The following is a 14,683-nucleotide window of genomic DNA, read 5'->3' as shown; positions in this document are numbered from 1 at the left end:
TCTCTTTCATCTCTATGGTTTGTATCCGTCCTGCCTGCAGATTTGAAATCCTCGAGGACCATACTTTGATTGTTCGCCAGGTGACCTCCTCAGATGAAGGCTCCTATACGTGCGTGGTGGAGAACATGGTTGGGAAGTCGGAAGCATCCGCCACGCTCACTGTACACGGTCAGTACAACCTGACCCTCCCATGTAATGTCTTTCAGCTCTTTTCTAAGTGTAAAAAAAGTTCACACACTTTGTTCAAGGCCTCAGATTTTCCCTTCGTGGAAAGGTATTTGCAGAACAGCTGCCTCTAACAGAACTAATGCAGTGTTTTACAGTCACAAATGAGCACACACTGTCTTTTACCTCGAGTCTTCATTATTGTCTTTTAGGAAGCCATTTCTCTCAACACAGTACTGAGAGGCCGAATTATATCTGGGGTGTTTTCTTTTTTACTTCCTCGCTGGATGATATATAATGTGTGCAGCTGTCACAAATTCGAAATAATTAGCCCTATAGGACCTTGCAGCAGTTTGTTTGCAGTGCACTTCATGGTATGAACTGAGACGAGCGCGCGGAGTAAATGTTTATGTGACCACGGAAAATGGATTCACTTGGTCTAAGCTGTCCTGCCACAATGACAGCCTTCAGTTTTTTTAAATCAGTCGCAGGAAATGAGCAGTGTGACACCTCTCACGGTCGCACACAGATGCACAGTGTCTGTACACATAAACACACGCTACAGTGACACAGTGGGTGTCACAGACTGCGAGGACAGTAGGACTTAATTAAAGATAAGGCCCGGGCCGGTTCCACGCTGGGAAAATGACATGGTTCCAATTACATTGTCGTCCTCTCCCTCCCAAAACCTGAGAAAATGAGCATCATGGGGGAGCAAAGCTAATTTGGGCAGTGAATGGAAAAGGACAGCAATAAATGGTGGATGAGAAATTGTATTAAGAGAGGAAACTGATGCGTGTTTCATAATGAAAAAAAAAAAACCTCTCTGTCTTAAAGGAATAGTTCAGGTTTTTGAAGTTGAGTTGTATGATCAACAGGCCACCAGAAAGGACCACAAGGAAAAACGGATTGAGCCAGTGATATTTTAAAAATACGTTTGCCCCTTTCTCTCAACATTTTGGCAGGAAGCAAGTTTGTAAACCACTCACTCTCCCACACCAAAGTCCGTAGGAAAAAAAATCAGTGATTTTACATCACGGCACACGTGAGTTGTTGATCCACTGCTGCCTCCATCAGTTCATTCACATGTCTTATTTTGTGACTTTGGTGTTTGAAATCCTTTGTTCCAGTTCGATAAAGTGACACAAATTTATCAAATGAGGCAGGAGTAGACCAGCAGCGTAATGAGTCCCTGTACGCTCAAAATGAAGATATTCTCGAGGGACTTTGGTGTGGGGGGGAAAGCGTTTTCAAAGTGACCTACAATTTAGTTGCCAGGTGAGAAAAAAGGCTGCCTGAAGATCAAGATTAAAGATCAAGCAGATATAGATATTGTTTTTGTATTGCTTTTGTTCATTTAAAATCTGTTTTCCAATTGGGCAGCCAAGTTTTCAAGGTGACTTCAATTATTCCTTTAACCTCTGACTGAAGCTCAGCTATGGTTTAAGTCTTACCACAGAATTATTGTTACTGGTGTAGAACATTTGGTCGATGTTAAGCGGTTCATTTTTGAAACAAATGTAGTTTGTCAGGCCAAGGCGCTTACTCCTTTGAAGGATTGTGCAAATTTCAAGCATGAAATCATCAACTCCTCAGTCTTGCACTCATTAGAACAATCTCTGATGTTTCACATGTAAACTTTTGAGAAACCCACTATTTTGTAAATGAAATCACACTGCCTAAACATGATTCATGTTTGTGTACACTCTGGAAAAAAGAAAGTTGCATGCTTGACTGTTCTAAAAACATTCTTTAAACACCAAAAATGTTGAGCAATCGCCACAGTCATCTCCTCACAGTAGTTCCAAAAACCAGCTGGTTAGCTAGCCCTTCATTGCATTATAAATCTACTTTACAGATGTCAAGAGTTGTTCCTATCGCTGAATGTGTCTTTGTGTAGCACATTTATAGAGGAGCTTGCACATGATTACCTCCTCATTATGGAAGTCTAAATTGTCTAAATATGCCTTAACATTTAGTTTTTTTGACAATTGAAACAGAAATAAAATAAATAAATAATTAAAGCTGAACATTTTTCGATTTTTGCGTTATTGAGATACTGGCATTTCTTGTCCAATGTTTCCCTTTTTTAGGTTTTTAAAGTCCTACTATATCTTTAATATCTGCATGTTTCTACAATGATCATGCTTTATCTCATTTAATTGCATAACTATATTGACCAATAGTGAGTAAAAATAATTTATTCATATTGAACACCACCTTCTGGAAAATGCTATACCAATTGAATGATACCATTTCTACAACAGGTTGTAGAAATAGCTGTGCTTGCATCTCTACTGCTTCCTCCTCTTCTTCTATACCAATTCAGACACCATTCAGACATGTAACAGTATATCATTTCAGCTATACATATACCTGTATGCATCCTGCTTACTCATTACACTGCTCTTGTTTGTGTTTTTTTTTCCTTGTAGTAAACACTGGTAAGTTGTCATCCATCCGTCATCCACCACCAACCAGCAGCAAGGACTCACGAGCCCTTGTCATTGTCCTGTCTGCACTGTAATTCCATAATACAGTATGTAATTCATGTTATGTGTGGGTAAATGACTTAAAATGTGCTATTTTTTTTATTTATTTTTTTTTAAAAAGGTAAATACATAGTGACTGCAATTGCTGCATTACAATATACACTGCACAGTGCTTATTCTTTGTTTTGTTCGCTGTGCTTGCTGATGTTCCATAACTGGGAATGATGAAAAATGTACCTAGCTGCCAAGTAATTAGGACGTCTCCTCCTCTGCAGTGCCCCCAGCATTTGCCATACGGCCCAGGAACCAGGTGGCGACAGTGGGCAGGACGGTCACCTTCCGGTGTGAGGCCACCGGAAACCCGCAGCCCGCTATCTTCTGGCAGAAGGAGGGCAGCGAGGTAAGCCTCGCCCTCATCACGCTAAGGCACTGCTCCAGTGTAGGGTTTTCTAACTCTGCGATGCTTTGTCTCCCCTTTCAGAGTCTGCTGTTCTCTTACCAGCCACCACAGCCCTATAGCCGTCTGTCTGTCTCCCAGATGGGCAGCCTGACCATTACTGATGTTCAGCACTCTGATGGCGGCATGTACAGCTGCCAGGCTCTCAACATCGCTGGCAGTGTTATTACCAAAGCACTGCTGGAGGTCACAGACTGTGAGTAAAGGAAAGGAGTGATGGCAGACAGATGGGAATGGGAGGGGGACGGGATTTTATTCAGCACTATTTTTTTTCTGTCTTTTGACTAAATGGACTACATTTCTGCTGTGGTTTTCCCTTTGCTGGGCAGATATATGAATTGGTCTAGGTTGCAGACTACTGAAAGGAACCCCCCTTAGGTGTAGTAATTGGCCCTGTTACTACTGTCACAAGAGGGTTTTCAGAACGTGTTGTTCTCCCGTTGGGCATAAAACCCTTTGCAGCCATAGTGATTGTGTATACAGTGTCTAGTCTTATGTCTGGGGGTGTGTGTTTTTTACCTTAGAGGACAATTAGCATGTATTTAGATACATGGGCTATGGTAAGATTCAGAGAATCTCCTACAATTTCATATAAGTTGATATGATTTGATACATACATATAGTATATAGTATAATATTACATAAAACACCAGATAATCCTTTGTATTTTCTTTTGATCAAAAAGTGAGTGCACTGTAGGTTCACAGATAATAACAGAACTATTGCAGGACTTCTTAATTGTTATTGTCTTCACTCAGGTGCGACTTGCACGAGCATCTTTTATAGAAGGGATTGAAGTGATGCAACGAGGACGTAACAGCTCAGTAGCTTTGTTGAACCGATTCATACTATTTAAAGATGGGACATCAACACATGGACACAGGACACCCCTCTTGTGTACCTCCAGACATTGAGATAATTTATTGAGGCGTATACAACCAAATTTCACTTATTTTATAATTTGCTATGTATAAAATTAGGTACGCAATTACTGAACAAAAATAACAGTATTTCTTTGCTCTGAAATGCAGGGGACGTGTATCAGTATCCTGTGTCAGATTCACAGTAGACATTCTGAGCTAAGACCCCAGACCCTGTCTATCGCTCAGTAAATGACAAATGTAGTTGTACTTTCAAAGTAAGTTGAATATACAGTATATTTGAAAAACATGTTTGGGCAACCCATGGCCTAGTGGCAAGCGAACTTGGCTTACAAACAGAGGGTGATTGGTTTGTATCCTGACATGTCAAGGTGCCCACAAAACAGCAGAGGAACCTTCCAAACAGTGGATGGAGGGAGACAGGGCAATTTGGTGCAGGCGACAGAGTAAAGCGTTGGATATGGATCTATAATCTATTTTTAATCATATACAATACATTCAAAATAGATGCCAAAATAGATCCACATTACATGTCCTGTTTGAGGTGACGTGAGGAAGTTCCACTAAATACACATAAAGCATCTTTATTTAAACATAACATGTAAAGATGTAAATCCAAATCAACTAAATCAACAAATCAAAAAACCCAGAGACTGTGGTTTAACTAAAAGCCCAGAGTTCAAGTTATTTACTTTATAAATACAAAACATTCACAGTCTTAACGTTCTATACTGTATATAACACTCTATATCTGTTGCATACTGTACATCTCACATTAACAACAATTATGGTCATAACAGAGGTATGCATAATGTGCTTACAATCTCTGACTTTACATTAAAGCAGGGGTGTCAAACATACGGCCCAGGGGCCAGAACCTGCCCGCCAGAGGGTCCAATCTGGCCCACAGGATGAATTTGTTAAACTAAATCTAAATCTCTTCCAGATACCTGTGACTAAATGTTTGTGCCTTTATAGAGCCAGTGTGATGTGTAAATAGCACATTTAGGCATGATATTGTTGAAATTGCACTTATATTTCTCAAGAAACTTCATGTTTTGTAAAAAATATCCTTCATTAAATATAAAACAAAGGAGAAAAAAGCAAGGAGTTCTTGTTGTTCATGGGTTATTATGCTATTATTTTACTATTTTTACTGGTCCGGACCTACTTGAGATCAAATTGTGCTGTATGTGGCCCCCAAACAAAAATGAGTTTGACACCCCTGCATTAAAGGGACTTACATTTCAATTCTACTTTTCTACTTTATAATTAGGACGGCGTAATTTTTTACATATGATGTCCTATAAAATTGTGGTCAAAAAGACTGTCAGCCAAATCCGCGTTAATTGTTTGAAAAAAGCAATTTAAATGTGCTTGGAGGGCCACACCAGTAATTACAAACCACCAGCAAAGTCTACAATTAAATGACCTGTGTGATCATGAATACACATGTGTGGGTAATTTTGTACTACGGCGTGTACATATATTAATTTAATGATGATAATCGCTTCAGGGTTAAACAGACATTTACTGCGTCTACACTCTGAGTTGTTTGAGTCGTAATAGACAATCTGCCGGCACTACGAAAGGCGACTTATTCACTCAGTAAAAATGCATTATGGGTAATGAACGTGGAAACAGATGGTGTCGCGTTTTACCCAGTTTTTTCATTGCTCCACAGTACTGCGCTCTCATCTGTTTCCTCTCCTCCTCACCCTCAAATTTCTCTCCATCCCATCACTCTCCTCTCATCCCCATTTGAAGTGGTGCATTTATATGGAAATAACTAGTCTGTGTTACCGCAGGCAGTTTTCAAGGTGTGTTTCCATCGCCTTTTTTTTTTTTTTTTTGGTACTTTTATAAATATATTTATGTATATCGAAGCCCTGCACCCATTCATGGAGGTTTGAAATGTAAGAGAAAAGGAATAGATAGAGAGAGTTCTGTTATCTAAGTGAGGATGTTATTAGTTGGGCTTTGCCGCTGTGATTGGAGTTGGCTCCGGCAGCACCTACTGCCGAATAAACGATTAGTTGCTCTCCGCTGGAGGGGAAAAGTTGATTTCTTTTTCCTTGGCTGCCTGCACAACCAGCTCGACCTATTGTTCTCTCTCTTTACCAATTCTCCTCTCAGTATCTTTCACATCTTATCTGTCTTTCACTTTTTTCGGCAGCATTTCATTTTCTCCACCTTCATTCTCTCTCTCTATACTCTATATTTGTGTCTCTTTCCTCAGCTTTGATCTTTTGTAAAAATCATTTCCCAATCCAGTTCCAATAATGCACTGTTGACAGTGTGCTTTCAGCTGTTTGGAATGCAGCCTTTATTCATTAGTTAGAGAGCAACAAAGGACAACAAAGGTCACTAACTGGATTCAAACTGTTCTGACAATAACACAGAGAATAATACCAAGTCCAAAAAAATAGAATCCCCACAATGGTTAATATCCAATGATTTGAATTAAGAAACGCTGGGTCCCACACAGGCCCGTGAGATCACTGGAGACGGAAATCTCTTGGACACTCTAACCAAGTGTTTTCATTCCAAAGGCTTTACATTATTGATGCTCACACTGCGTTTACAATGACCACCATTGTTCTTCAACCCTAAACAGGTGCTTTTAGTTTCAGAAACACATGAAACATGTTATTTTTGCAGGAAGAGCATACAGAATCTTATCATTTACATATAAACAAATGACCTGCTGCACGGGGCAAACGCAACGCGAGTAAACCAAGGCAGCTGCAAACAGCTTGGAGTGAAAATGACTGAAAAACATACAGGTGCGTCCAACAGGAGAGTTTGGCGGGATGAATACTGCTGCTGTATACGCACAAACGCTCCCTCAGTCAGGTCTGGTACTTTTGCTTGATAGCATACAACTAACTGTGCATTGTCTCAGTTCTCGAGACCAAACGGAGGCAAAATAATAACAACAACAACAACAACAATGACGAAAATCACATGTGCTGCAGCTTTGAAATATGTCCTTTTTCAATACATTAATGGAGTTTTAAACTTTGCTGCTTGTCTGTGTGTGTTTTTAAAACAGCTGGCACAGACCACCCTCCCCCTGTGATAAGGCAGGGCCCAGTTAACCAGACTGTTCTTGTGGACAGCACAATTGTCCTGGGGTGCAAAACAGCTGGCCATTCATCTCCTACAGTCCACTGGAAGAAGAACGACGTGCTGTTGACGTCGGTGGACTCCCGCATATCCACAACCGACACGGGATCACTGGAGATTCGACAAACGAAGGTCAGGGTGGATTTGAACAGCAGTTTGTAGTTAGCACTTCCATTCACATGTCTACGCTTATTAAATGCAAAACCTCTCCTCAGCTGGCAGATACAGGCTTCTACACTTGTGTAGCTTCTAGTCCAAATGGACAGGCTTCCTGGACAGCATACGTGCAAGTGGCAGGTAGGATATTCATACGGAAAAATATAGTTATAGTGAATGTAACTGGAGTTTTGACTGTGGTGTTGTTGCTAACTTGTGTGGCAGAGTTTGGGGTCCATGCAGTTCATCCCACAGACCCTAATCTGGTTCCTAGCGCGCCATTTAAACCTGAGGTGACCGACATCAGCCGCACCTCTGTCAGTCTGTCATGGAAAACCAACCCCAGTGCTGGAGCCAAGGCTACATCTTACCTTATCGAGGCGTTCAGGTTAGTCATTTGACGAATTGTGCATCTCTGAACATCTTACAACACTATCATCCAGCTTCAAGGGAGAGTTGTGTTTTTTTGATGCGTGGCTGCGCGAGGTACCGACACACAGTCAGCACTGTGTGCGCTACTTACACAGAGAGAGACTCACTCTGAAATAAAACACGGATGTCAGTGGAAACACAAAGAAAATACTGATTTAAACCACAAAAAAGGCCAAAACAATCTGTACCTGTTAGTGTATGAGATATATTTTGAATATATCTTATATATACAAATATTCTTGTTGCTTTATTTCAGTATCACCCCCTGACTTGAGGGTGACCATAATGAGTTTTTCTTTAGCTGATGCCAATAATAATAATTGATGCCGATATTTTTGTCCCACAAAGCTGATTTTCTTTTCTTCCCCCATCTGATGAAATAGAACAGTTTTAATGATAACATTCATTTAAAACGTTACTTGGCAAGTTTCTGTGAAGGAAAATGCTAATGCCAGTTATTTAAAATGGCAAATATCTGCGCAACCAATGAATCTGAAAAGCTGAACTAAAGCAACAACAGTATTTGTAAGACTTTCTTAGATTTGTGTAAATGTACATTTCACCGTGTGAGAATTGATGGGAAAGTTGGTTCCCAGCACAGCCAATGACCATGCATGTCTGGTCGCTTTTTCTCCCTGTTCTCTACAGAGCTCCCCCTACAGTTTCATATTGTTATGACACCACTGTGAACATCCATCCGTTGTCTACCACTTTATCCTCACTGTCGTTAAAAACTCCCCCCTCCCTGGAGCCGTGTCCATGCCGACGCATGCTTTTCACCAATCGAAAAAAGCTCGTATCCTCTTCCTCGCTTCCTCTAACAATGATTTTCTCTGCTTCTATTTCACGGGGTCTGCTAATAAAGCTAAAATACAACATTTCACGCACGTAACGTATGTGTGAAATGCCGTGAAGCCATTTGAATTCCTGATTCTGAAGACTCCGGTTCGGCGGCGCTGGTCTTGCAAGGCTGTCTTTCTGCTAACAGACAGTAGGGGGCAGTGAAGACAGCCCCCAATCTCCACACAAGATTCATTCAAAGTGTTTATTGTCATATGCACAGTAAAGAAACACGTTTCCCTGTACAATGAAATTCTTACTTTGCTGTCCACTCAAAAACACCAGCATAAAGTAAAAAAGAGATGCTTTTGTAAAAAAAAGTATAAATATACATAAACAAGATGATCAACCATCACAATGACTCCAAAGTTGTTAAATAAGCTCAAAAATGGTGCTTAGTTCTGCTTTAAATGCTGTATCAGTACCTCATCATCAAAAAAAAAGCTTAAGGAAATATGTATTTCACTTGAATTCCTTCTCCCTGCAGTTATACATCAGGCAGCAGATGGGTGACCGTAGCTGAGCATGTGAAGACAGAGACCTTTGTCCTGCAGAACCTGAAGCCTGGAGCTGTCTACCTCTTCATGGTCAGAGCAGCGAATGCTTACGGCCTCAGCGACCCCAGCCCCATCTCTGATGCCGTCAGGACACAGGGTCAGTGTGTGGAGGCTTGGCGTCATAGCAGAGATCATTTAAATTGCAGACAGTTGCCACTCAAATGTTGGGTGAATACTTTATTGCTGCTATTTCACATCTTTTCCTTCCTTTGGCGTCAGCAGACAGCACTTCCACCATGCAGGGCGTGGATCACCGTCACATCGAGAGGGAGCTGGGAGATGTCGCGATCCACCTGCACACGCCAGCTGTTGTGTCGTCGTCTGCGGTCAGGCTGCAGTGGATGGTGAGATGACCATACTGCCCTGTGCGCAGTAAACAATCACCGTATTTATTAAGTTGTCAGAGTTAGGGTAATATGGGAATAGGTCAAATGTACCAGCAAATGTAAACACACCGAGTACATTAATAAATTATTTATATAAAAATCAATGCCGTCTATGCTGGCAGCTTTTATAGAGTGGATTTATTCTCTCTGACATGTTTTTTATTTACTTGAGCTCTCGTTGACGAGTGAGCAAATACTCTCTGAGCAGAAACTCACATAAAGCATTCTTTTAAAACACAGAATAAATCCACTGCACAGTGGTGAATTTATCTCGTCTCAAAAAGCATAAGAATGTATTGGTGGCACGCGAGCGTGTGTGTGTGTGCGTTATGTGTGTGGATGTGTGGGTCCCCCCCCCACAGGCATTCTTTGTCATAATTGTGTGGTTTAAATGGAAAGTGCTTAATCCTCTCCTGATTTCGACCAGACTTTCCTGCGAGGACTCTATTAATGACCTAATATTGTGGTTTACAGGGAGAATTCACAGATATGGTGAAATGCTAATCCGTGTCGCCCTAAAGGCAAAGTGAATTAACTGGAGTTTCCTGCAGAGTGTTCACAAGATGAAGCTCCGACATCCTACATGTGTGTCATTTGGACTCGCATGCACATATTGTGCAATAACCGATTTCAAGTTGATAGTTCCAGCCTGACGTGGACGCTCGGCCTCGTTGTAAACACAGCTGCCAGCGGGGGAAAAACATATTTAGCCACTTATCAAAAGGCACACCAAATTAAATTTACACCTGGGTGTCTACAATATCTTGAGAATATAATTGCCACAGCTTTTGCCAATTGGGAAATGAAGTTTGTTATCCTTTGTGAAACGTTTTCCTCTACCACACCAAAGCCCATGGGGAAAATCAGCGTCTTTTCATCACCAGCACATGGGATTTAATGATTAACTGCTGCCTCCATTGGTAAGTTCAAAGGTGTCATTTTGTGACTTTGATGTGTAAAATCCTTCATTTGGATTTTGGGCAGCAGTAGACCAGCAGCTTCTGTGTCCACCACAAGCTAAAAATACTGTTTTTCTCTATGGACTTTGGTGTCGGAGAGTGAACACTTTGTTTCCTGTAAAAAAACGGTGTCTAATGGTAAGATACAATTGCAAACATAATTTTTAAGACAATGCGGATTTAAATGGGAATAGATTTTATTAGTTAACTCGAAATCTTCCATGTCCATGTCTGAGGGATGATCGCTTCGAAAAATTTACATGTACATTATAGGTCGAGCAGCAGTCCCCGTACACCCAGGGTTACAAGGTGCTCTACAGGGCATCCGCCGCGCACGGCCAGCCCGAGAGTCAGTGGAGCGTCCTGGATGTACGCAACCCACGGGAGGACGGCGTGGTGATCGGTCAGCTGAAGAGAGGGGCCATCTACGAGTTCAAAGTGCGACCGTTCTTCGATGAGTTCCAGGGAGCCGACAGTGAGGTCAAGGTGGTCCGGACGTTGGAAGAAGGTCAGACGGAATTGTGTTACGTATTCATATAAATATCAAATCAAAATGAAGCATTTCTGCATTTTTCATTTAATAGCTTTCGGTTTACAGTATATATCTGATCATAATATAGCCAAGTACAGTTCACCTCCAGGGAGGTTGTGTTATTTTTTAATGTTTTCTGTTTGTTTGATTGTGAGCAGCACAGATCGTAATAATAAAAAAGGATCCGGGGATGTAGATTATGGACTAGGTCAAATTAGACTTTGGTTATGGTCCACATGTGGATTCGGATTCAGGATTTTTCAAATAATTTGTTAACCTTGCAGATTTTTTTAATTACTCAGCTAAGAATTTCAGTATTGCTCTGAATAAATGTCCCGTTAAATCCTAAATGTAGATCCAGATTTCCATCATCACCGAAATCCATTTAAAAATGAACCAATCAACCATATTTGTATATGTAACTTCTCACATATGATACACATTTTTTCTGAAAATGTTTTATTATCAGTTGAAATCAGATCATTTGTACTGATGCTGTGGGGAATACTGGTCAGCCTTGTCTGTGGTCGCTTTCTCTGCTTTAATTTGGGTTTGTTTACCTGTTTGATGCAATGTCCTCAGCCGTCAAAGACAAGGGCAAAGGCAATTTTCTTTGAATGGCACATTTGAGGGAAGTCAGAGTTTTTTACACAGAAATAATTAAAACAGTTCTTGAGCAAAGCAGAGAAACGGTAAAATGGTGAAATGACACTATTGCAATTAACACCGTTTTTAAGCAGTTTCAATACAGCAAAGGTAAAGGTCACAGGAGAGATAAATATAGAAAGATAATGTAGGACTTTGCAAGTAATGAAAATGAATCTAATTAAATTCATAAAAATAAGTATTCAGTATATATTACACTATAGGTGTTGCTAATCAGCTTAAATACCTGATTTAAAGCAACGCAATGTAAGATTTCAACCTTCAAATAACGTGAAACGATGCAAACTAAAGACATATTTTTGACGAAAACAATACCTTTTACCAACTGCAGGTGGAACCTGGGAGCAAATCCTACATTGTGTTCTTCTAAAAGGTTCCACGCAGGCGTCAGGTTTTCAGGAAGCATCCTTGGATGCAGAGACGAGGTTTTGTTTCTTTCTTTTTCTTTTTTTTTATTGACACATAGTTAACTGTATGTTTCGCTGCCTCAGCTCCAAGAAGAGCACCCCAGGGTGTTACAGTGACAAAGAGTGACACCAATGGAACTGCCATCCTAATTGCTTGGAAACCGCCTCCAGATTCAGAAGAGGCAGGAGTCATCCAGGAGTACAAGGTAAAAAAAAAAAAGAAGACTGACTGTCTCTTCTGTACTAATGCTCTGAATCCCCTGTTAAAATGTGACGTGTATTTTTCTGAGACTCTTGGCGCTTGTCTCGTCTTTGTGTGGCCGGACGTGTCCTCAGGCACTCACTGTCATCCTGTCTCCTCCTCACCGTCTCCTGACAGATTTGGTGCCTGGGCAACGAGAGCCGCTACCACGTAAACCAGACGGTCGACGGCTCCTCCTCCTCTGTGCTCATCTCCGGTCTAGCGCCGGGAATCCGTTACAGTGTTGAGGTTGCGGCCAGTAACAGTGCAGGACCCGGGGTCAGGAGCGATGTCACGTTCTTTCAATTAGGTAGGAGTTTGACAAAGAATGAAGGAATGAATGAATGAATATATGATAATGTTTTGGGCCCAGAAGTGGAATTAGTCTTCATCAGTTCTCAAGAAAAATGAAGAACTGGATTGTGAACTGATTACAACTTGTGTTTGCAGTACGTTTTCCCCTCTTGTCCTTTATTTATTTATATATTTAACAACAATTATGTGTATTTGCGTATATGTATGCTTGTACTGCATACCTTAAATTTGGATTGGATGCAAAAAATATGTTAATAATGCAAAATATTATTTACTCTACAGAACACCAGCAATTAGAAATTCAGCAGCTGACTGTCATTGTTCGTAAGAGTTTATGCAGAATATTCACTGAAATTTAAACCAGTTGACCAACAATTAGTTAAGACAGGAAGAGTCTAGCTAATAAACCAAAGACAGCAGTGTAGGAGCAGGTGCACTTACTCGTGAGTGAGCGGTAAAGCGCTGATAAAACATGCTGAAGGTTTTTATATCGTTACAGCATTTTAGGGGGAGTTATAACTATGGCTCATGTGCGTCATGGAACCATATTTCTAAAAATTGTTGAACAGAAGACAGGAGAGAAACTTTTTTTGGCCACTATTTTCGAACATATTTTCTATGTGAAGGAGAAAGTCTGCTTTAGTTTGTTTTACGCACACAGTTTAAATAATTGATTTGAATTTGAAACGGTATCTTTGTTACTGGACAGTGTTCACACATGCATTTCACCTGTATATGCACAATTCGTTTTCAACTAGAGCTGCAACGAAACGATTATTTTCATAATCGATGAATCTGTTGATTATTTCCTCGATGAAATATCAGAAAACCTCAAGAAATATTGATCGGTGATGGTCAAACCTGGAAATGATGATGTTCTCAAATGTCCCAAAATGATTCACTTTTAATGAGTTCTTTGTTATCCAGAGCAAAGAAATGAAGAAAATATTCACGTTTAAGAAGCTCAAACAATCAGAAATCTTGTTTTAATCATGAAAAAAACTTCAAACCGATTCATCGCTTATCAAAACAGTTGTCGATTGGTTTAGTAATCGATCAATAGTTTCAGCTCTATTTTCAACATCTTCTTTTCTGCTACTTTTTTTTTTTTCTATTCCTGTGCTTCTCGTCAACGTATAATGACACGCCTCTCACTCTTCAGACTCTGCAGGGCAGATGATGGACATCAGTGAGGAGAGAGACACCTTCTCTCAGATCTCAGATGTGGTGAGGCAGCCAGCCTTTATTGCTGGCATTGGCGCCACCTGCTGGTTGGTCCTCATGATTTTCAGTGTTTGGCTCTACCGCCACAGAAAGAAGAGAAGCGGCCTGAGCAGCACATACACCGGGATACGCAAAGGTATGTGTGTGTGTGTGTGTGTGTGTGTGTGCCTCTGATAGGTGGATACTTTAGAAAAGACGTGTGTGTTTCGTGGATAAATGCACTGTGTTTGTGCTCATTTGCAGCCTACAGCACACTAAACTCACGACTCCACCTGTCAGTGTTTTTTAACAGTGGCTGATGAAAGGATCAAGGCATGACCACCACACTAAACAGCTGTCGTCATCGCACTGATATTAAGGAATATTTCCCCGACTCTCATGAGCAGATCACACATCAAGTGTTTAAAAATAAATACCTGGGTCTAATCTTCCCCTGGCACAAAGACGTCAGGCGCAGATTTGCATTTTGCGATTATGCAGACATTCAAAGGCTGACCTTCAGTCGCTCATTTGTAGGGTGTCATTTCCTCCACATGGCACAGTTCTTGGAGGTACAGGCCTGTCAAGCTGCCATTACTCTGTCTGCTGGTAATATCACTGTTATTTTCTCCTCTGCCTGTCACCCCCATTAACCTTCACCTGGACACGCATGAGGCAGCGGGACGGCGGCTGACATGTGGTTATTTAAATGTTTGTACACATCTGATTTTTATATGAAGAGATGGGCATCACACACGGCAGAGGTTTGCCTTCCACTGACATGAAAAAAAGCACCTCGTACTCGTATATGAAGCGCATAAAGAAAAAAGTGCCACACAGCTGATTTCACTATTTTCCTCTCTTT

General features: G+C 40.9%; 1 protein-coding gene across 2 annotated transcripts in view; it reads left to right on the top strand.

Moving 5' to 3' along the window:
• LOC122779636 (roundabout homolog 1-like) overlaps positions 1–14,683 on the top strand; it is a 128,735-nt gene that overhangs the window by 101,288 nt on the left and 12,764 nt on the right. For both annotated transcript variants that reach the window (XM_044042179.1, XM_044042180.1), the window contains 13 exons: positions 41–168; positions 2,601–2,609; positions 2,933–3,057; positions 3,139–3,310; positions 7,051–7,256; positions 7,340–7,421; positions 7,506–7,668; positions 9,040–9,206; positions 9,332–9,453; positions 10,728–10,962; positions 12,144–12,265; positions 12,439–12,610; positions 13,778–13,975. In XM_044042179.1, the coding sequence (XP_043898114.1) occupies positions 41–168; positions 2,601–2,609; positions 2,933–3,057; positions 3,139–3,310; positions 7,051–7,256; positions 7,340–7,421; positions 7,506–7,668; positions 9,040–9,206; positions 9,332–9,453; positions 10,728–10,962; positions 12,144–12,265; positions 12,439–12,610; positions 13,778–13,975 (1,901 nt within the window). The remainder of the gene's footprint in view (positions 1–40; positions 169–2,600; positions 2,610–2,932; positions 3,058–3,138; positions 3,311–7,050; positions 7,257–7,339; positions 7,422–7,505; positions 7,669–9,039; positions 9,207–9,331; positions 9,454–10,727; positions 10,963–12,143; positions 12,266–12,438; positions 12,611–13,777; positions 13,976–14,683) is intronic.

This window comes from Solea senegalensis, linkage group LG13 (assembly GCF_019176455.1).
Source record: "Solea senegalensis isolate Sse05_10M linkage group LG13, IFAPA_SoseM_1, whole genome shotgun sequence".
NCBI lineage: Eukaryota > Metazoa > Chordata > Actinopteri > Pleuronectiformes > Soleidae > Solea > Solea senegalensis.
Note: the sequence above shows the minus strand (reverse complement) of the source record. Positions and strands in the feature narration are given on the sequence as shown.